Genomic DNA, 23,617 nt, shown 5'->3' on the forward strand with positions numbered 1-23,617 from the left:
GTTTTAGGAGTTTTTGAAGACTGACCATGTAATTTGATGTTGATTCTCTATAGGGACAACTTTTTCTTTAGCTTATAAAGACGCTGATTAATCTGAGAAAGTTTTAGGAGTTTTTGAGGACTGACCATGTAATTTGATGTTGATTCTCTATAGGGACAACTTTTTCTTTAGCTTATAAAGACGCTGATTAATCTGAGAAAGTTTTAGGAGTTTTTGTAGACTGACTGTGTAATGTGATGTTGATTCTCTATAGGGACATCTTTTTCTTTAGCTTATAAAGAGGCTGATTAATCTGAGAAAGTTTAAGGGAGTTTTTGAAGACTGACCGTGTAATTTGATGTTGATTCTCTATAGGGACATCTTTTTCTTTAGCTTATAAAGACGCTGATTAATCTGAGAAAGTTTTAGGAGTTTTTGAAGACTGACCATGTAATTTGATGTTGATTCTCTATAGGGACAACTTTTTCTTTAGCTTATAAAGACGCTGATTAATCTGAGAAAGTTTATAGGAGTTTTTGAAGACTGACCATGTAATTTGATGTTGATTCTCTATAAGGTCATCTTTTTCTTTAGCTTATAAAGACGCTGATTAATCTGAGAAAGTTTTAGGAGTTTTTGAAGACTGACCATGTAATTTGATGTTGATTCTCTATAAGGTCATCTTTTTCTTTAGCTTATAAAGACGCTGATTAATCTGAGAAAGTTTATAGGAGTTTTTGAAGACTGACCATGTAATTTGATGTTGATTCTCTATAAGGTCATCTTTTTCTTTAGCTTATAAAGACGCTGATTAATCTGAGAAAGTTTTAGGAGTTTTTGTAGACTGACTGTGTAATTTGATGTTGATTCTCTATAGGGACATCTTTTTTTTTAGCTTATAAAGACGCTGATTAATCTGAGAAAGTTTTAGGAGTTCTTGAGGACTGACCATGTAATTTGATGTTGATTCTCTATTGGGACATCTTTTTCTTTAGCTTATAAAGACGTTGATTAATCTGAGAAAGTTTTAGGAGTTTTTGAAGACTGACCATGTAATTTGATGTTGATTCTCTATAGGGACAACTTTTTCTTTAGCTTATAAAGACGCTGATTAATCTGAGAAAGTTTTAGGAGTTTTTGAGGACTGACCATGTAATTTGATGTTGATTCTCTATAGGGACATCTTTTTCTTTAGCTTATAAAGACGCTGATTAATCTGAGAAAGTTTATTGGAGTTTTTGAGGACTGACCATGTATTTTGGTGTTGATTCTCTATAGGGACAACTTTTTCTTTAGCTTATAAAGACGTTGATTATTCTGAGAAAGTTTTAGGAGTTTTTGAAGACTGACCATGTAATTTGATGTTGATTCTCTATAGGGACAACTTTTTCTTTAGCTTATAAAGACGCTGATTAATCTGAGAAAGTTTATAGGAGTTTTTGAAGACTGACCGTGTAATTTGATGTTGATTCTCTATATGGACAACTTTTTCTTTAACTTATAAAGACGCTGATTAATCTGAGAAAGTTAATAGTTTTTGAAGACTGATCATGTAATTTGATGTTGATTCTCTAAAGGGACAACTTTTTCTTTAGCTTATAAAGACGCTGATTAATCTGAGAAAGTTTTAGGAGTTTTTGAAGACTGACCATGTAATTTGATGTTGATTCTCTATACTATAGGGACATCTTTTTCTTTAGCTTATAAAGACGCTGATTAATCTGAGAAAGTTTATAGGAGTTTTTGAGGACTGACCATGTAATTTGATGTTGATTCTCTATAGGGACATCTTTTTCTTTAGCTTATGAAGACGCTGATTAATCTGAGAAAGTTTATAGGAGTTTTTGAAGACTGACCATGTAATTTGATGTTGATTCTCTATACTATAGGGACATTTTTTTCTTTAACTTATAAAGACGCTGATTAATCTGAGAAAGTTTATAGGAGTTTTTGAGGACTGACCATGTAATTTGATGTTGATTCTCTATAGGGACAACTTTTTCTTTAGCTTATGAAGACGCTGATTAATCTGAGAAAGTTTATAGGAGTTTTTGAAGACTGACCATGTAATTTGATGTTGATTCTCGATAGGGACATCTTTTTCTTTAGCTTATAAAGACGCTGATTAATTTGAGAAAGTTTATAGGAGTTTTTGAAGACTGACCATGTAATTTGATGTTGATTCTCTAAAGATCATGTTACAAGATAACCTTTATTAAGACTCAGCATGTTCACTTGACTTTTTCTTGTACACATCGAAGACCATACCCCTTTGTTGCTATTATTTCTTTAGAGAAGCATCTGTGAAAATAGTCGGACGCCTTCGAATGTGAGATTTTCATTATTCAGTTTCCAAATTACTGTAATGCCTTTGCGTCTCCTAACGTCTCACTGGGTTTAAGGTCCTTTTTTTCAGTAGATGACCCACGGCATTTCAATAGTTTTGCAAGTACAGCCTTGTTTGTTTTCCCGATAGACCCATTAACTTGAGTGGCTGACCGGAAACCTGACGCATATCTAAGACTGTTCAAAGAAATTAGCATCGTATTACGAAACACCTTTCTCTATCTGCTATCTAAACTATCTTGTGAACATTCCTGAAGTGTTTCCACTTTATTGATCCAAAACTTTTTAGTTTAAGCTTCAGAAGCTTTTTCCTGTTTGTAGTTCTCATTTGGGGTAAATGTGATCGACTTCTCCTTTCTGATGAGCTGAGAGTAAGTTGGTACACATATCAGGAGAGGCGATAATACCTGTGGATAGGTGAACAGGTGTTGAGCTTTCCTGCAAGGGGTTTGTCCAACTATTTTCAAGTATAGTTGACCTTCTCAGGAAGGGTTTTTGTCCAACTATTTCCAAGTATAGTTGACCTTCTCGGGAAGGGTTTTTGTCCAACTATTTCCAAGTGTAGTTGACCTTCTCAGGAAGGGTTTTTGTCCAACTATTTCCAAGTGTAGTTGACCTTCTCGGGAAGGGTTTTTGTCCAACTATTTCCAAGTGTAGTTGACCTTCTCAGGAAGGGTTTTTGTCCAACTATTTCCAAGTGTAGTTGACCTTCTCAGGAAGGGTTTTTGTCCAACTATTTCCAAGTGTAGTTGACCTTCTCAGGAAGGGTTTTTGTCCAACTATTTCCAAGTGTAGTTGACCTTCTCAGGAAGGGTTTTTGTCCAACTATTTCCAAGTGTAGTTGAGCTTCTCGGGAAGGGTTTTTGTCCAACTATTTCCAAGTGTAGTTGACCTTCTCAGGAAGGGTTTTTGTCCAACTATTTCCAAGTATAGTTGACCTTCTCAGGAAGGGTTTTGTTCAACTATTTCCAAGTATAGTTGACCTTCTCAGGAAGGGTTTTTGTCCGACTATTTCCAAGTATAGTTGACCTTCTCAGGAAGGGTTTTTGTCCGACTATTTCCAAGTATAGTTGACCTTCTCAGGAAGGGTTTTTGTCCGACTATATCCAAGTATAGTTGACCTTCTCAGGAAGGGTTTTTGTCCGACTATTTCCAAGTATAGTTGACCTTCTCAGGAAGGGTTTTTGTCCGACTATTTTCAAGTATAGTTGACCTTCTCAGGAAGGGTTTTTGTCCAACTATTTCCAAGTACAGTAGATTAATAAGAGAGGCAATATTAGCCTCGTCTCGACGCGTGACTGTAATATCTGGATGGGCGAATCTTCTACAGTGGGAAGTGATCGGTTCTTGTAGCTGTCTCGATACTGTTGCTCGTTCTTTTCTTGTTAGTTAATGGCGGGCCACTGTTCTTGATTTTAAGCTCAGGAAAGTATTTTTTAGTTTATATATGAAAGATTATTTTAATGTTGTTACAGTACAGTTTTTATAGTTTTATTTTAATTGTTCACTTCTGTTGTAGTTTATTTACTTTCCTCACTGGGCTATTTTTCCTTGTTGAGCCTTTGGGCTTATTCATCACATAAATCAATGATTGAATGTTTGTACTACTCTAATGATTGAAGGGAAAGAAAATGGAAATACTTAAATTGTTTAAAGATTTTATGGTAAATGTCAATTTAAGCCAAGCTTCTAGAGAAGAATCAATATGGACTACTGTACATGCGAGTATAGAAATAAGAAATTTCATTAAAATTCAATTTTTAATCGGAAAAATCTTTCTGAAAAACTGAAGATGCATACGCGGCTTATTTTAACGTGCCGCTATTTTAATGTAGTGTTTTTTTATAGATTAATGAAGTAAAGATATTAAGCTTTGAAATGACACCGTTAAAAGTTTATTAAATCAATGTGATGGGTAAAATATAAGTATTTCCATATGTGTAATTTGTTTGTTTATATGTTGCCATCGAGAAGCTCAGTGAATCCCAAGCTTCCTGGAATTAACGTACTCTGTCAGTTTGTTTATTAGATAATGTGTTAAACCATAAATTTGTTTTCTTATTTACACCAGAAACTAGTTTTCTTATTTACACCGGAAACTAGTTTTCTTATTTACACCGGGAACTTGTTTTCTTATTTACACCGGAAACTTGTTTTCTTATTTACGCCGGAAACTAGTTTTCTTATTTACGCCGGAAACTAGTTTTATTTACGCCGGAAACTTGTTTTTCGTATTTACACCGGAAACTTGTTTCCTTATTCACACCGGAAACTTGTTTTCGTATTTACACCGGAAACTTATTTGCTTATTCTAACCTTAAATCTTTTTTTCTTCCAGCTGAAAAAGAAACAGAAAGCAGGTCTCGCCGCTTTGAGGAAACTTGGACAGGAAATGGCGAATACCAACCCGGAACTCAAACAGTGGGTAAAGTTTCACAAGCTGAGACGCAAAGGCCAGGTGTGCGAGATCGACGAGATAGTCCAGTCGCCCAAAGTCGACGCGTATCGTAACAAGTGCGAATTCACAGTCGGTAAGTTGTCTCTTTGTGACGAAGTATGATTGTATGTCGAGGACAGTGGCCCCTCAATATCCAGATCTAGGCATTGATAATATTTCTTTAATTCCATACGTCTCATAAAACGTAATGTGTGATTCTTGATAGCAAAATCATTTTATGAGAAACACATTTGAGTCTGTTTCTTAAGTTGCACAAAAAATGGCGTATTGAGAAAGTCTAAGATTTTCGGTGATCAATATTTTGAAAAAGTATATTGATTCTTTCATTCTGCCTTGTTTTGAGTATTTTAATCCTATCTGGTCTTCAGCTGCTGAAGGTCTATTAAATTTCTTATTCCTGATATAGATAATCTCTGACAATGTTATTCAATTAGTTCTTTATGCTTGTGTAAGATTTTTCATAGCTCTCACCATCCTTTGCATTCAGATCTTGTTTAGTTATTATTATTTACTTATTATTTAATTATTACCTCTCCTTGTTTCCTTGAAGATATGGGAATTTGCTTTCCCAACTAAGAACAATTTCCAGCTTTATTAATTTTCCGATGTCACCTTCTAGGCATCAACCCCGAAGACAATTTGCCGACCGTCGGATTCCGAGTTTCCAGTTACAAGGCCGGGAGCCTGGCTGTCGGACCAGTAGGTCATCTAGTTCACATTCCAAACACTATGAAGAAGGTCGTCGAGGTACGTTGGATGTTTTTGGTGTTAAGATTTGACGGTGCCGAGTAGAGATGGTACGAATGTTTTCGTTTACATTTGCAATAGTTAATATTCGCACGTGTTTCAAGATGCGCATTTGCTTTTTGCAATAGTTAATATTCGCACGTGTTTTAAGATGCGCATTTGCTTTTTGCAATAGTTAATATTCGCACGTGTTTCAAGATGCGCATTTGCTTTTTGCAATAGTTAATATTCGTACGTGTTTTAAGATGCGCATTTGCTTTTGTCTGCGAAATATTTTTACAATATCAAATTCTCCTGCTTCTTTTGAGACCCATTCTGTTATTCTTAATGTCCATCTATTATATGTCATTCTCTTAAACCCTTTTACCCCCAGGCTATTTGGAAATATCCAACCCTTAACCCCCATGGGGTTATTTATTTTCAGGCACATTTTGCAGTATATTTTTTTTTAAATTGCTCTAACAGCCTTAATTTTTGACATAGAGAGGTCAGGTTGGTCTCATTCTCTTGGAAAATGCCTGAAGTTTCTCAAAAAATTATCAAAAATTTGCAAAAAAAAATTTAAATAGCATTTTTTTGCAAGGACGTACCGGTACGTCCATGGGGGTAAAGGCATGAGTTTTGTGAAACGTACCAGTACGTCCTTTGGGGGTAAAAGGGTTAAAATGTCCTGCCCGTGTCCATTTCTTTTTCTTGTTAGAATATCCTCTACTTTAGTCTGCTCTCGTAACCATGTTGTACTCTTTCTTTCTCTTTGTGTTATTCCCATCATTATTCTTTTCATAGTTCTTTGAGTTATAACTAGCTTATGTTCTAAGGCTTAGGTAAGGCTCCAAGTTTTTGATGAGTAAGTTAAGAAAAATTATATATACCGGTATACATATATACAGTATATATATTGTTAACAACTTAATTCAAGTATAATATCATATTTGATATATGAGTTAAATTTATCAATTTCAAGTTCATTATAAAAAAAATGATTTAAGAAAACTAATAAATTTTGATGTGGTAAGTAAAAATAGTAAGAAAAATTAATCGAGAATTGTATAGTATAAACAACATGGAAATAATAGGTCCATAAATGGCTGTGGTTGTTATTGTTATTCACGAGGGGTTATAGGTACGGGCAAATTACAGCAATTTTAAAAAAGAATATAGGTTTATTTATCTACTTAGCGGTTTTCAACCATCACAGTGGGGGCTTGGTACATGATGCTTGCAATAGCCGAAGGATTACTTTACCTGTAAATTTAATGATTTCTCTAAGCCCACTAAAAACTGAACAATATTTTTCTATGCAATCTCCATTTTATTTAAGAACCTAGTGGTAAGAAGTGACTTCTTTACAAACTGATGTTTACCCCTTTTTATTTTCCAACAGGTATTCCAGGATTACATTCGCAGCTCGGAGCACAAACCGTTCGATCCCCTGACCCACGAAGGGGTGTGGAGACAGCTCACCGTCAGGACGTCGTCGCACGACGATGTTCTCATAGCCGTTGTGGTCAGTATAGAAGGGTGTTTGGTTTAAGGTTAAAATTTACAGTGGAGTTTGGGTCCGTTTATATTAAAGCAATCCTGACCCCTTTTGACAAAGTGATCTGGGTCAGGAATCGCCTTGGGGTAAACCACTCGCCAAAAGGAAATCTCAAAGTACTGTATTGAAGTTCGTCGCTGTAAGGGGACAGTGGTTACCTCTATAAATCTGTGCATTGTCTCTGCACCAAACCTGGTGCATTGTCTCTGCACCTAACCTGGTCCATTGTCTTTCAACTTAACAGGGGTCCTTCATCCTCTTCCAACTCTACATTTTATAAGTCTCAACATCTGTTCCCTTCTTATTACTACAGTTGTCATTCAACCTCGTTAAACTTGAACTTTGTAGTATACTTTACTCCTCAATTGGCCTCCCAGGCCCTGGCCCTAGATGAGGTTCCATTTATCCATACTTCTGAATTGTCATATTAAAGTCAAAAGTTCTCTACTCTAATTCTGAGAGAAACTTTTGGGGCATTTTTGCATTGCAATATTTCATATTTAGCCGTGGGTGAAGTAATCGATAATCTATCTCATTCTTTCTCTGTTCATCGATATAATTTTCCTTGCCAAGAGGAAGGCCAAGGTTTGGGTGGATGGATGAAGTGAAGAAAGCTATGGGTGATAGGATGATAGATGTGAGAGAGGCAAGAGAGCGTGCTAGAAATAGGAATGAATGGTTAGCGATTGTGGCGCAGTTCCGGTAGGCCCTGCTGCTTCCTCCGGTCGCCTTGGATGACTGCGGAGGTAGCAACAGTAGGGGATTAAGCGTTATGAAGCTTCATCTGTGTTGGATTACGGGGGAGGGTGGGCTGTGGCACCTTAGCAGTACCAGCCGAACTCGGTTGAGTCCGTCGTCAGGCTGGGAGGAGCGTAGAGAGGAAAGGGCCCCTTTTTTTCCATTTGTTTGATGTCGGCTACCCCCCCTAAAATTGGGGGAAGTGCCTTGGTATATGAATGATATATATATCATTATTCTCTCTCAAGGATTTCTTCTACGTCCGCAGATCCATCCGCAAGATTTCTCAGAGGAAGACATCGGCGACCTGAAGCAAGACATCATAGATTACTTCAAGGACGGGGTCGGCACGTCGGCCGGCGTGACCTCCATCTTCTTCCAGGCGTTTGGGCAGAAGTAAGTCAACAGTTTATTAGAATTAAATGAGTTTAGAGAAGTTCCAGTCATTTAGGCATAAGTAATTCATAATTTATAACTATGAAATAATGAGTTGAAATTGTTCAATTGAGTTAGAATATCATTACTTTGATTGAAAACAATTCTTGTTTTGTGAAAGTCAAAATTCATCATTTGTTTATTAGGTTATTATTATTTAAAGGGAAGACCTTAACCAGCTTACTTGAGTCAAGCTCGACTTACAGAGCTGGCGCGATAAAATTCTAGAGGTAAAAATACTTATTAAATTAATGGTAAAATATAAAATAAATGTATATATGAAATATAGGATAAATATAGATTTTTATATAAAAACTTACTGAAAAATAAAATTATTATATAGGATAAATAAGATTTCTATATAAAAGGCTATGGTAAATAGAAATTTAAATCTAATGTATAAAATTTTCTCAAAAACGTTTTAAATCTTGAAAACCAAAGTTCCTAGAGTCTGATGAACCTATAAACTTATATCGACAAAATATAAATATCTCTATTTAAAACTTTACAATTATGTTGTGATGTGTCGGACATGGTATTGGTGAAATGAGGAGAAATTATTGTAAAGTCAAGTTATTGGAGTGTAGGTGTTATTATTATTATTATTATTATTATTATTATTATTATTATTATTATTATTATTACTAGCTAAGCTAACAACCCTAGTTGGAAAAACAAGATGCTATAAGCCCAAGGGCTCCAACAGGGAAAAATAGCCCAGCGAGGAAAGGAAATAAGGAAAAAAATAGACCATATAAAAAGTAATGAAAAATTAAAATAAGACATTTTAAGCTACAACCTTAGTTGGAAAAGCAAGATGCTATAAGCCCAAGGGCTCCAACAGGGAAAAAAACCCCAGCGAGGAAAGAAAATAAGGAAAAAAAAGACCCTATATAAAGTAATGAAAAATTAAAATAAGACATTTTAAGCTACAACCCTAGTTGGAAAAGCAAGATGCTATAAGCCCAAGGGCTCCAACAGGGAAAAATAGCCCGGTAAGGAAAGCAAATAAGGAAAAAAAATAGACGATATAAGAAGTAATGAACAATTATAATAAGACATTTTAAAAAGAAAAGGCTCCAAAAGGGAAAAATAGCCCAGCGAGGAAAGGAAATAAGGAAAAAAAAATAGACTATATAAAAAGTAATGAACAATTATAATAAGACATTTTAAAAAGGAAAGGCTCCAACAGGGAAAAATAGCCCAGCAAGGAAAGGAAATAAGGAAAAAAAATAGACTATATAAAAAGTAATGAACAATTATAATAAGACATTTTAAAAAGAAAAGGCTCCAACAGGGAAAAATAGTCCAGCGAGGAAAGAAAATAAGGAAAAAAAATAGACTGAGTAGTGAACAATTATGAGATATTTTAAAAACATAGATTTTAATAATACAAGAAGTATTGAACAATTGAAATAAGATATTTTGAAAACATTTTATTCTGATTTCAGAGAACCGGGTCCGGAAGATATCGAGTTCGAGCACCTGTGGGGGGAGGAGTACATCACCGAGACGGTCCTCGGCAAGACGTTCCGCATCTCCTGCGAGTCCTTCTTCCAGGTACCTAACGCCCGAGAGATTACTCTGCGCGTTGACTCGTTGATTTCAGTTGTTGAGATGGGACGAGTCAGAATTGTCAATACAGGTCCTCGGCTTACGAACTTGATGGTTTTTAAGAAGCTGGTTGTATGTCAAATTGTTTGTAGATATCTTCTTCTTCTTCTTCATCCCCTCCCACCTTTATGTAGGGTCGATGTTTCTGGCCAGCTTTCTCCATCTTCCTCTGTCCCACACTTCATCACCGGTTAATCTCTTTGATCGAAGGTCATCCTTGATACAGTCCATCCACCTTCGCTTTGGTCTCCCTCTCCTTCTCATTCCCTGTACCTCCATTTCCATCACTCTCCTCCCAATATACTGTTCATCTCTTCCCATGACATGACCATACCACCTCAGTCTACTTTCTTCTTCTTCTTCTTCTTCCCTTCTTCTTCTTCTTCTTCTTCTTCTTCTTCTTCTTCTTCTTCTTCTTCTTCTTCTTCTTCTTTGTCTGCATCCTCTCCCACCTTTATATAGGGTTGATGTTTCTGGCCAGCTTTCTCCATCTACCTCTGCCCCACACTTCATCACCGGTTAATCTCTTTGATCGAAGGTCATCCTTGATACAGTCCATCCACCTTCGCTTTGGTCTCCCTCTCTTTCTCGTTCCCTGTACCTCCATTTCCATCACTCTCCTCCCAATATACTGTTCATCTCTTCTCATGACATGACCATACCACCTCAGTCTACTTTCTTCTTCTTCTTCCTTCTTCTTCTTCTTCTTCTTCTTCTTCTTCTTCTTCTTCTTCTTCTTCTTCTTCTTCTTCTTCTTCTTCTTCTTCTTCTTCTTCTTCTTCTTCTTCTTCTTCTTCTTCTTTGTGTGCATCCCCTCCCACCTTTATGTGGGGTCGATGTGTCTGACCAGCTTTCTCCATCTACCCCTGTCCCACACTTCATCACCGGTTAATCCCTTTGATCGAAGGTCATCCTTGATACAGTCCATCCACCTTCGCTTTGGTCTCCCTCTCCTTCTCGTTCCCTGTACCTCCATTTCCATCACTCTCCTCCCAATATACTGTTCATCTCTTCTCATGACATGACCATACCACCTCAGTCTGCTTTCTTGGATCTTATATGATAGTTTTCTAACTCCTGTGGTACCCCTAATTACCTCATTTCATATCTTATCTCTCCTTGTCACCCCACACATCCATCTCAATGTTCTCATGCTATGTTACACTTGACTGGTATAAAGTGAAAAGACATGACTGTTGAATAACGCTGTATACAGATATAATTGTAGATATAATTTAATAAAATTTGGCATAGGGTAGGCCTAACCTGAATCCCATGCCTATGATTTCCAGCTACAAAAGTCAACGAATAGTCCCGTTTTACACAAATTAAATACTAGGTTATATCAAATATCATTTTGCTTTCTGTATTAAATTATATAATATTATTTTATTACAGTATTTCTTTATCTTATTACAGTATAAAAACTCTTGATGAAATATCTAAGATTCAATGATTTTAGTTGGATTTGATTTTGTATCTCCAAATGTTTTTAAGTCGAAGATCATCTTAGTTGTATACATCTGTTTCGCTCCTCTGACGAGAATAAACAATTTCAGGTCAACACCGAAGGATGCGAAGCGCTGTACGAGACCGTGGCGTCCTTCGCCGAGTTGGACGGCACCTCCGTAATCCTCGACATTTGCTGCGGCACCGGCACCATTGGAGTTTCCCTGGCCGACGTAAGTTCGTCTGTCCGTGTTTTTTATGTCGTTTTTATCCCAGTTTAACTTTTGTTATTTGAGTATCAACAGGTCAGCTCTGTTAAGAGCTGAGCTTGACTCATTGGGCTGATTATTCTTCTCTTTTTAATAATAAAAATAATAATAGAGTATTAAGAAATTTAGGTTATTGTAAATCAAAGAATTATCAAGGTTTGGTCATTGTAGATTAAAGAAACTTAAAATCTTGGTCATTGTAAATCAAAGAAACATCAAGATTTAATCATTGGCAATTAAAGAAACATCAAATATTTGTCATTGTAAATAAAAAGAAACATCAAATTTTGGTCATTATAAATCAAAGAATTATCAAATATTTGTCATTGTAAATAAAAAATAAAACATGAAATTTTGGTCATTGTAAATCAAAGAAACATCAAATTTTGGTCATTGACAGTCAAAGAAACAAATATTGGTCATTGTAAATGAAAGTTATATCAAGTCTTGTTCATTGGCAGTGAAAAAACATAAAATTTGGGTCATTTTAAATCAAAGAACCCACAAATCTTGGTCATTGTAAATCAAAGAAACTTCTTAAATTCCTAACGAGTTTTTTCATAACTCGTTAGGAATTCTAAGTCAAGTTTTGGATAGGCCTGAATTTTGCTTGATTGGTTTGCCTCTATATTCTTATCTTGACTCTTATAGAGAACAATTAATGTCACTGAGGCAGCCATTATCTTCAATCAAATAATAATAATAAGTTTATTGAAGCCATTTTTCAATTGATGAGGCAGCCATTATCTTCAATCAAATGATAATATGTTTATTGAAGCCATTTTTCAGTTGAAATCTTTCGCCATACATAATCTTGTTTTCCACATTCCCTCTTCAGCAATGCTTGAAAGTCTACGGCATCGAAATGGTCAAGAAAGCTGCTGAGGACGCCAGGCACAACGCAGATTTGAACGGCCTGGCCAACGTCGCCATTTACACCGGGAAGGCGGAAGTGAACATGAACGCCGTGCTGGCGCAGTGCGCCAAATACAAGACAGTCGGCGTCGTCGATCCGCCGCGAGCCGGACTGCGTGAGTCATTGGATTTTGTTATTCTCGTGTTCTGGATATTTCGTGACTTGTTTAGTCTTTGAGAAAGTATTAATTCCAATAGTGATATGATGTTAAATGCGTATGGAACCGGAGAATTGGTTTATGAAGATGAGTTAAATTCTTTGAGAATTTTTTATTTTTTTCATTGTTACCTCTTTCAAGGATATTTTAAGACTCATTCAGTCTTTCAGAAAGTATTAATTACAATAATAATACGATGTTAAATGCCTATGAAACCGGAGAATTGATTTACAAACAATTAAATCCTTTGTGAGAATTATTTTTATTACCTCTACCAAGGAGGTTGGTAAAGTAACCTGCTTTTATATTTATATTCGTTTGTCTGTGAGCAGGAATACGTCAGAACTTCTTGGCCGGATTTTCGCCGGATTTTAACGTATAGATATCACGCTATGCAAAAAAACCCATTAAATTTACTAGATTCTAGTTATTGTTAGTGATATACTGTGGATTCATTCACGGTCAGCACATGGAAAAAGAGAAGCTTGGTGTGTAGACGGTAGTAGAATATTAATTATTCATTGGCAAATTATTATAAAGTACAGGTGGTTAATTCAAAATTCACAATCATATAAAAAAGGAACAGCTAGGTCTGTAGACGCGAGTGAAATAGGAACGATCTTCATTGGCAAATTGTTATAAAAGTAGATTAATTCACAATTAACATATCAAAAAGAGAAAGCTTCGTCTGTAGACGGTAGTAAGATATTGACAATCTTCATTAGCAGAGGTCTAAAACCACTGACTTCTCTGGTTTATATTTAGTATGATGTGGCCATCTACATTCAGTATATTCTAACAGTCAATCTCCCAACAGCCGAGAGTGTTATCAGAGCGCTCCGCAAGTGCGAGAACATGGATCGGCTAATCTACATGTCGTGCGATCCCGACGGTGCCTTCAAGAATTTCGTCGATCTCTCTCGACCGAAGAGCAAAAATTATAAAGGAGAATTTTTTGTTCCAATCAGGTGAGTCTGTTAACCCTTTTACCCCCAGGCTATTTGGAAATTTCCAGCCCTTAACCCCCAGGGGGTTATTTTTTTCCCAGCACTTTTTGCAGTTTATTTTTTTTAAATTGCTCTAACAGCCTTAATTTTCGTCATAGAGAGGTCAGGTTGGTCTCATTCTTTTGGAAAATGCCTGAAGTATCTCATAAAGTTATCAAAAATATGCAAAAAAAATTGTAAATAGTTTTTTGCCAGGACATCCATGGGTGTAAAGGGATGAGTTTTGTGAAACGTACCAGTACGTCCATTGGGGGTAGAAGGGTTAATTCACGGTTCTTGTGGGACCGTGATTTATAGGGGCATAGCTTAGCTGTTTCTTTAGTCGTATTGAAACTTTTCTTTCTACATTTTATACAGGTTGTGATTTTAGAATTTGATGTAATTACATAGAAAAGCATCCATGGTTGAAGTGTTCCTTCCTTTAGATTTTTACGTATCATTGCAGAGCGGCCGTAGTCGACCTCTTCCCTCACACGCCCCACTACGAGCTGCTCATCCTGTTCGAGAGGTGGGAGGAACGCAAGTGGAGAAGGATAATGGAAGGTACGGTTTACTTGTGAATTCTCGGAGAGGACTTTTTTTTATGATGCCAGTGGCATTTTTGAGTTCATATTAGAAGCTGGTCTTCTTACTCGATTTTAAATATATTAAATTTTAAGTTTCATCAAGTTATTCATTGATTTCTGTTTCATCGTAAAGTTACTAATTGTTAATTTATCATACTTGAATCGCCATCAGAGACCACTAATGTTATGTTGTCAGATAATTACATAGCATTCATTCATTCTTGCACTGGGAAGATATCTTAATGTCTTTGTCATCTTGTTTTTTTATCATGTATATAAATTTCATTGGTTATTTGTTTATGCCATTTCTCTTTTCCTTGCAAGACCGTTTTCCCCTTCGGAGTCCTTGTGCTTGTAACACACTGCTTGTTCAATGGTGGTTAAAGATGATGTTATTACTAGATAAGCTACAACCTTAGTAGGGAAAAGTAGGGTGCTATAAGCCCAAGGGCTACGACAGGGAAAATAGTCCAGTGAGGAAAAGAAATACACAAACTACAAGAGAAGTAATGAACAATTAAGATAAAATATATTAAGAACAGTTTTAATATTCATTATGATTATATCTTTGTCAGCAATGGTTTAATTATCTTTTATTATGGGCTTAAACATTAAAGATTTGTTTTTTATTTTCTCAAGGAATAATTTGTAGAGGTCACATCTGATCCAAATCTACAGTTTAATTGTTCCCATGATATTCATAACCTTGTAGTTCATTCATTAGTCTTAATTTAATCCCTAGCTCTTCCAAGCCAATAAACACATTTATTATCCTACGTGTCTATAGTAGCAGGCCTCGGCTACACGTATTAGATTAACCCGTAAGTGATCTCTCGATGCAGGTAACCCGCTGCCTCGCGACGAAGATTACTTCAAACGCATACCCGCGAAGCCCGAGGGCGAGTATCAAGCGGGCAGTAGCGAAGACGTGAGTATTATTATCCTTTTTTATGATAGTCTGTTTTGTAGATATCTCTGAAAATATCTAGAATTTAAGCTTAGCCCGAAGACACTTATTTAGATCAGGGGTTCCTAACCAGTGGTACATTTTTACTCATTGGGTACATTGGAACTGATAGAATGGCCTGTACTGTGTACAGGTGTAGTGCAGTGGTTCCCAACCTGGGGGAAATTTGAAGCTACTGGGGGGGAAATAATTACACTACCTACTAACTAAAAAAAGTATCAGGTGATAAAGCTAGCCCTGATATTGATACACTGGTGCACAAGAAGCAGCCTCAACCTTCTCACTAATTCAATTTTGAAGTAGAAGAATAAACAAAAGTCCTTTTATTTTGCTATTAGCCGCTCTCCATATACTGATAAACAAATAGTTACAGAGTAAAATGGATAGAGAGCGGTTAGTAACATCTAACCTCATAGCTCTATGGCTATGCGGTTAGTTGTTACTAACCGCTCTCTATCCATTTTACTCTGTAACTATTTGTTTATCAGTATATTTGTATAATGGAAAAATAAATTAGTAAGTCGTCACAGTGTGCTTCAACTACCCTTTCCCTCATACACAAGAAGGGGGAAATCTGGATGGTTGCACTGGGTGCAGGGGGAAATGACAGGAAAAAGGTTGGGAACCACTGGTGTAGTGCATGATTTAATCTGCAATAAGATTGAAAAATATATCACTGTCAATTTCATTGTATTTTTCATCATCAGTTTTGGGGGTATACAGGAAGTTAAAAATGCCCAAGGGGCACAGAAGGCCATAAAGATTGGGAGCCCATGATTTAGATGATCAAACCAGATAGCTTATCCTTAGCACATCACAATGGATTTTGGTTCTTAAGGCTTTACAGATTTCAAACGAATATGGATTCATTATTTTTCATTAATGATAGCCTTCAGTTCTTCTTCTATTGGACAACAAACTATTTTATTGTAGTTAACCCTTTTACCCCCAAAGGACGTATTGGTACGTTTCACAAAAGCCATCCCTTTACCACCATGGATGTACCGGTATGTCCTTGCAAAAAAATGCTATAAAAATTTTTTTTTTTATTTTTGATAATTTTTGGAGAAAATTCAGGCATTTTCCAAGAGAATGAGACCAACCGACCTCTCTATGACAAAAATTAAGGCTATTAGAGCAATTTAAAAAAAAATACTGCAAAATGTGCTGGGAAAAAATAACCCCCTGGGGGTTAAGGGTTGGAAATTTCCAAATAGCCTGGGGGTAAAAGTGTTAAAACTTAGGTACGTAGATGGGTTTATGGACGATTAATAACACGCTTCGGTCGGTGGAATTATTATGCTAGTTGAAACTAGAATGCTGTAAAATTGTATGAATTTGGTGGCATACCCTTTACTTTTAAGTTTTAACTTTAGAGAAAAGTAGGAGCAAGTTTCTGAAGTCTTGAAGGGAGGTCCGGAGGTCCGCTAGTGTATGTAACAGCAGATATCGGTTACTCTATTGAGAGAGAAACTTGTCAATTTATTCTCGGACTTTATAGTAATAATCCTGTAATAATAATAATGATAATCTAAAAAATTGATTGGGATTTTTCCTCTTCAAATTAGAAGAGTCCGTCTTCTATTAGTTTCCGTATAGATGCACTGTTTTCACTGTACTGTATATAAATTATAGATGGTTTTAAAACTAACTTGAAGTGCCATGAAATTTTTAAAATTTCTCCATTTCTTTTTAATAGGATCATTTCATAATAAAAACATTTTTTGCTTTGCCGAGAGAGGAATTTTACGTCAATTTATGCCCCGACTTTACAGTAGCAAATTTTAATAATAATAATAATGATGATCACAGAAATATAACGGATCTTTTTCCTCTTCAAAATAGAAGAGCCGGTCTTCAATTTTTTTTTTTTTATATATGTACTGTTGTCACTATACTATATATAGATTATAGATGATTTCAAAATTAACTTAACAGTGCCATGATATTTTTAACACTATTTATATTTATTTTAATGGGATCTTTAACAAAAATATTCTTTTCTTTGTCAAAAGAAGAACTTTTCGTCAATTTATACTTGGACTTTATAGTAATAAACTATAATAATAATAATGATAATCTCAAATATAAAGGTTCTTTTTCTTCTTCAAATGGAAGACCTGATCAATTTTTTTTTTCATGTAACTGCACCGTTCTCACCATATATAAATAAATGTTTTTTTTATGTTGTCTACCTTCCAAAATTGAGGGAAGTGCCATGGTAGATAGAATACATGGTTTTAAAATGCTAGCTTTTACTGCCATAGAATTTTTTAAAATTTTCTTTATTTCTTATTTTATTTTGGATTGGATGATATAATTTCTTAATGGCTATGCACAACAGAATGAACGTTTATACCATTGCAATATATATTCCATGCATCCAAATTGATTTTATAGCTTCCAGTGCCATAGAATTTTTTTAAATTTTCTTTATTTCTTATCTTATTTTTGATTGGATAATACAATTTCTTAATGGCTATGGACAACTGAATGAACGATTTTACCATTGCAATATATATTTCATGCATCCAAACTGATTTTAAGATTGATTAAGGAAAGAGATTGAAGTATTTTTTCCAATTTAGAGGTTCGACAGGAGGACAAGAATCACCAGTTGGTCGAGCATATTCGCACACAAATACAAACCCTGTGTTTTACTCGTGCCATAACTTGAGCAAAAGGAGACTGTGACTGTGGTGGTAGCTTAGTTGCACTGTTGGAAATCCAAACTTACTGGTTCCCAAGTTCGATCTCCACTCGGGGCTTCGTCGCCGAGAAGCAAAGTTCGACTTCCTTTGAACGAGGATCATTTCTATTTATGTACAGTGAAGTCCTTTTCCTCTTTGTCTACAGCCTTTACCCCTATGTGCGGTCGCTTTTTTGTGTAAGCCTTCTCCGTTCTCTAATATCATGAGCATTCATTTCTCTTAGTCATTTTTCCCTCTCATATCATTTACTATTTGTCTTTCCTTCTGAACTATCGCCTTCCTCTCCTTCCCCCCTCCACCTCCGTGTCCGTGACCCTCGACATGCATATTTATGCAATTTGAGACAACTCGAAGATCTACGCTTAGCCGCTGTAGCCGAGGATATCTGTTCAGACATTTCTATTGCTCTTTGGTGGACTCTAAGCATTGGTTGCAAATACGAGACGTATATAATGAGCTACACTTTGCCTCGGTAGCTAAGGAAGTTCATTAAGGTCTTTCTATTGCTCTTTGGTGGTTGGTGGACCATAAGCATTGGCTATGTTACTTGGACACCAGGTGAAGGCGTATATAATGAGTGATTGGATTTCAATCACAATTTCTTCCTCGTACTCTTTAGGCATTTCTTTTGAAAGGAAAGTAGTAGCCGGTAATTCAAGAATGCATTTGGAAGTGCATAATTATTTATCTTCATTAGAAGTTTTGACTTTACCCCTTTATGGGTGTATTTGGTTCGCAGTTATTGGTGGGGGTTCTTTAGCATATGTAACTAGTGTTGGAGGTCCTTTGCTTTTTCTCTTAGGTTCCTTTTATCTCTTCCTACATGACTGGGAGGAGCAGAGAGAGAAAAGGTCCACTTTTGTTCATTTGTTTGACGTCGTCTACCCCCTAAAATTGGGGGAAGTGCCTTGATGAATAGATAGAGATGCATGACTGTGCAAAAACCCCACACTTTCCTATTCCAGTTTGTATTTCTCGTTTTTAAAATCAAACTCGGAGCTGTTGAGCTTAGGTATTCAATCCACTTTAGCATTTAGTTTAACAAAGATTCTTTTTTGTTAGGCATATATATGTGAAGTAACATTATCAGAAGCAGCATCGCAAGGTACAGCTGGCTTTGTTAATTCCGGTATACTTCGTTGGAAGCTATGGAGACCTCTGATAGCGGTACATTTGTTGCAGGTTACGCTGTCATTAGCTCAAAAGAAACTGTTGGCAATACTGCTTGTAAAGCAAAGTTGCTATGCCTGTAAATGTGCGGTTAAATGCATTTTTATTGATTTTACCAAGTACTGTATAGAAAAATATTGTAGTTTAACAGCACTTTGTGAAAATAATAAAAATAATTCTCTTGTTTACAAGCTTAGCAACTTGAATTCTCTTCTTGTTTACAAGCTTAGCAACTTGTTTTAAAGACAGCCTTTCTGGCAATATAATTGAGAAGACCAAGTGATATTGGTAATTGCCAAGGAATAATATCTCATCATGTTGTGTTTATGTCATGATGATGGCGACGTGGTTAGTGATCTGCAAAGGTAGTACATATTGTCCTCATTCTCTTACGATACTTCGCGTTACACTCGCAAGAAAACTGTAATTTCAACATGGTCCAGATAATGCATTGGATACCTAGTTGTCCTCCAGATTCACACACATTCTTGACGACTTAGGCCTGAATCACAATAGGCTTTTTTCCGTCAGCAGCAAGTCGTTGCTGCCGAAAATGGGAAACCAGGAGCTTTTTTCTCAAGGTTTCGGCTTCCCGACTGGGTAGGAAGCAGCGAGCACAAATCCCAAGCTTGACTGGTTACAAACAAACAAGATAGCTGCTGCAAATAGGACGTGCTCTTGCTTGGCAATCTCGAGTCCAACAAGCATCAAGAGATGATAAAAATTTGCTTTGTTCATCCTGTTGTAGTTTTAGAATTCTTCAGTTGACGTAATATTCCGTGAAAGCATATTACGGCAACTGTTGAAAAATTTTTGGGCGGCAGGATGATATCAGCTGATCGGTTTTGTTTACACTTTCTCCTATTTGCTCCTCGAACCTCGAGATCGCAGTATGACTCTACAACACTTTGCTCGCGAGGATTGGCTGTAGGTTTGCGAAAACCTCGAGCAAGAAATGAATAGTGTGATTCCTGCATTAGCAACTCTCTCTCTCTCTCTCTCTCTCTCTCTCTCTCTCTCTCTCTCTCTCTCTCTCTCTCTCTCTCTCGAAAAATATTAAAAGTAAATTCTAGCATGAAAAGGAATACTGTACTATAAAGTATTGCTTAACGTAAAATAAGGTTTTTTTCTAATTAACCTGAACACATCAATATCAGAAACCTTGGCTTTCTATCATTGCCTCAACCCAAGAATTTTTTTAAATGCTCTCGTCCTTGGCATTACTAAGCTCTACCTTTTGCCATCAACTTATTGAAGTGATTTTCTCATTGCATCTCCCAAATCAAGCAGATGCAAGTTCTTATATATGCTATTGAATGATCAGCACACAATACCACATTGGATCCCCCTCTGGTTATGGCCCTATTTCCCTTTGCCTACACAAACAGAATTTTCTTGCCTATTCACACATTTTCTCTTTTCTCATACACCTGACAACACTTAGATTACCAAACAATTCTTCACTGAGGGGGTTAACTATTGCACCAGCCACCCGTTGATATACTACCGCTAGAGATTTATGGGATCTTTTGACTGGCCAAACATTACTACATTGAATCCTTCTCTCTGGTTACAGTTCATTTTCCCTTTGCCTACATACACACACCGAATAGTCTGGCCTATTCTTTACATATTCTATGTCCTTATACACCTGAGAACACAGATTACCAAACAATTTTTCTTTACCAAAGGGGTTAAATGCTGCACTTCAGTGGCTATATTTCTCTTGGTAAGGGTAGAAGAGACTCTAGCTATGGCAAGCAGCTTTTCTAGAAAGACACTCCAAAATCAAACCATTGTTCTCTAGTCTTGGGTAGTGCCATAGTCTCTGTACCATGGTCTTCCACTGTCTTGGTTCAGAGTTTTCTTACTTGAGGGTACACTCAGGCATACTATTTTATCTGTTTTCTTATTTCCTTTCCTTGGGATATTTTCTCTGTTGGAGCTCTTGGGCTTATAGCATCCCGTTTTTCCAACTAGGGTTGTAGCATAGCTATTAATAATCATAGTAATTCAGATTAGGTATTGTTGCTTTTAATGACTGTAACAATTTATTACCTTCCAGTTGTAAATTATTCTTCTGGATATCTTGATAGTGTTTATAGTTATATTTGAATTCTTTTTATAAAACAAGGTGTTCTTAAATACTGCAAGTCAAATTGTATGCTATTAATATTATTACTACTAGCTAAGCTACAACCGTAGTTGGAAAAGCAAGATGCTACAATCCCAAAGGCTCCAACAAGGAAAATAACCCAATGAGGAAAGGAAATGAACAGGTTCTCGTGAAGTTTATTTATCTTTTGGGCAGAAATTTTTGGAACTGTAAAAAGGGTTTGATGTCAAAGAGATTTTTATTTAATTTCATTGATTTTTTTTCTTATTGAAATGTTAAATGTCTTTTCTCACATGGCTTTTGGGAGGTAGCACTTTTGTTTTTAAATTATGAAAAAGAGATTGAAGTATTTTTCACATGGGTGACAGTCGCTCATTACGACGATCCACTCTTCCTGTGAGTTTAATAACTGTTCTAAATGCATTACTGTTATAACATTGTACTATGGTTGTATGTCGAGAGTTAAGTTCTGTACTAAATGCAAGGTAATGTCTGGCCATACTTTATCAATTCATTGGCATTTGTTAACCGAATGCCCTAATTATAATAACTTAAGAAATAGATATCTGTTTGAGGCTCGAGGCGAGGATGGCAGGTTCATCCTTGCCAAGATTCTCGGACGTGATGTGTCCTACTATGCGAGCGGCATTTTTATATTTACTTCAGCAACAGGTCTTCTGAAAACTATTTAACTTTTATAATGACATCATAACTTTTATGGTTTTAATTGAATTCTCTTTAATTTTCCATATATAATAAATGCTATGGGCATCAATGACCTTGAATGTTTTTAGATTTACTTCAGCAACAGGTCTTCTGAAAACTATTTAAACTTTTATAATGACATCTTAATTTTTATGGTTTCAATTGAATATTTTTTTATTATTTATATATAATAAATGCTATGGGCATCAATGACCTTGAATGTCAGGATGCCAGAAAACTTTCAATCAATCAATTATCAATTCATCGTGCTTTTTCAATACCAATGTATTGAAATTGAATCGTCGGGAAATTCTCGTGAGAGATTGAAGTATTTTTATCGTAAGTATTCTTCCTTTGGAAGGTCTGGATATTAATGTATTATGAAGTGAAAAGTCCAGATATTCTGAATATTAATGTATTATTATAAAGGGAAAAGGTCGAATATGTTTTTGAAAACCTCGTATCCGACCAGGATTTAGTCTCATTTGGAAATGCCAAAAAAACCAGTCTGCTTTTTTTGGTGAAGTACTCTGATTTGGGGTTTTGGCGATCGTAGTATTTTGTTTTCTCTTAGCTTTTTTTTTTTTTTGCTGTTTTTCATTATGAGTGAAAAGAGTCATTACCGTATCTGTGCGAATGAGGAATGTAAGGTGAGACTACCCAAAATGGCGGTTGATCCTCACACTGTGTGTTCTCATTGTAGGGGTTTTGTTTGTGCCCTTGATAATAGGTGCGGGGAATGTAAGGTTTTGGATGAGAAAGATTGGTTAATTATGAAGCGCTATGTGCGTAAGCTAGAGCTCGATAGAGTTAGGAGAGCTTCTAGGTCTAAGTCTAAGTCTGTTTAGTGGTAAGGAAGACGAACTTAGCGTAGATTTATCTACTTGATCCTATTATTGATTCCTCTTTGGAAGTTGATCCTTCCCTTGAGGTAGTAACTCCTGCACCTCCTACAGGTTCCGTATCTACGGATGACCCTCGGTACGCTAGCCTGGCGGGCCGCAGTTGAAGGCCATTAAAGAACAGCTGGAGGCCTTTAAAGGTAAGGAAAAGTGAAAGTGCTTGTGTTAGTGCAGTGGAGGTGGCGACCGACCGAATCTGTCATACCCCTAGGCCTAGACCTCTACCAAGCTCCCAGGACCAAGGGAGAAGGTACGTCGATGACCGAAAGGGGGGTGAGAGGTACGTACCCTCGGTCAGCCGTCGCCTCAGACAGTCCTGTTGTCTAATTCCCAGGCTGCTCTTGACCGTCACGGGAAAGACGAGTCGGATGTGTTGTTTCTTCTCCGAATTCGTCCAGACGTAAATGGAAGTATGAAGCTTCAAGACCTACTAAGAGGAGATGGAACCGCGACGAACGGTCTCGTTCTTTCTCTCCCGGTTCTAGCAGTTATGAACCTTGTCCGTCGGAGGATGATTTCGACTCCGTGCCTGTGAAAAGGACGAAGCCTGCTGCCGAAGATACGAGTGTTATTCGTCAGCCCCCCCCTTCGGATCCGCAAGACCCAGCTGATGTTGCTAAATCCTTTATGTCTGTCATGCATGGAACAACTTTTGACTTTAGTACAAGCCTTTAGTCGCCCTCACGCCCCAGTCTGACAGACGTAAAAGACGACTCGTTGCCGATTAAGAAGTCTGCTTCTAAGAGAGAACGGAGTTCTTCTTTAAAGAGAACTTCTCCCTCTCTACGCCAGGATGAGGAATGTGTGCTTGCGCCAGGCGGATAC

At 36.6% G+C, this 23,617-nt stretch overlaps 1 protein-coding gene across 3 annotated transcripts in view; it reads left to right on the forward strand.

Annotated features, from left to right (window-relative positions):
* The window catches only part of LOC137625376 (tRNA (uracil-5-)-methyltransferase homolog A-like), an 83,918-nt gene that overhangs the window by 37,037 nt on the left and 23,264 nt on the right, over window positions 1-23,617 (forward strand). For all 3 annotated transcript variants that reach the window (XM_068356239.1, XM_068356237.1, XM_068356238.1), the window contains exons 5-14: window positions 4,664-4,856; window positions 5,403-5,530; window positions 6,915-7,037; window positions 8,077-8,204; window positions 9,695-9,803; window positions 11,417-11,539; window positions 12,414-12,606; window positions 13,466-13,616; window positions 14,101-14,198; window positions 15,064-15,149. In XM_068356239.1, coding sequence (XP_068212340.1) covers window positions 4,664-4,856; window positions 5,403-5,530; window positions 6,915-7,037; window positions 8,077-8,204; window positions 9,695-9,803; window positions 11,417-11,539; window positions 12,414-12,606; window positions 13,466-13,616; window positions 14,101-14,198; window positions 15,064-15,149 — 1,332 coding nt within the window. The remainder of the gene's footprint in view (window positions 1-4,663; window positions 4,857-5,402; window positions 5,531-6,914; window positions 7,038-8,076; window positions 8,205-9,694; window positions 9,804-11,416; window positions 11,540-12,413; window positions 12,607-13,465; window positions 13,617-14,100; window positions 14,199-15,063; window positions 15,150-23,617) is intronic.

The sequence above is a fragment of the Palaemon carinicauda genome, chromosome 32, assembly GCF_036898095.1.
Source record: "Palaemon carinicauda isolate YSFRI2023 chromosome 32, ASM3689809v2, whole genome shotgun sequence".
In the NCBI taxonomy this organism is placed as follows: Eukaryota; Metazoa; Arthropoda; class Malacostraca; order Decapoda; family Palaemonidae; genus Palaemon; species Palaemon carinicauda.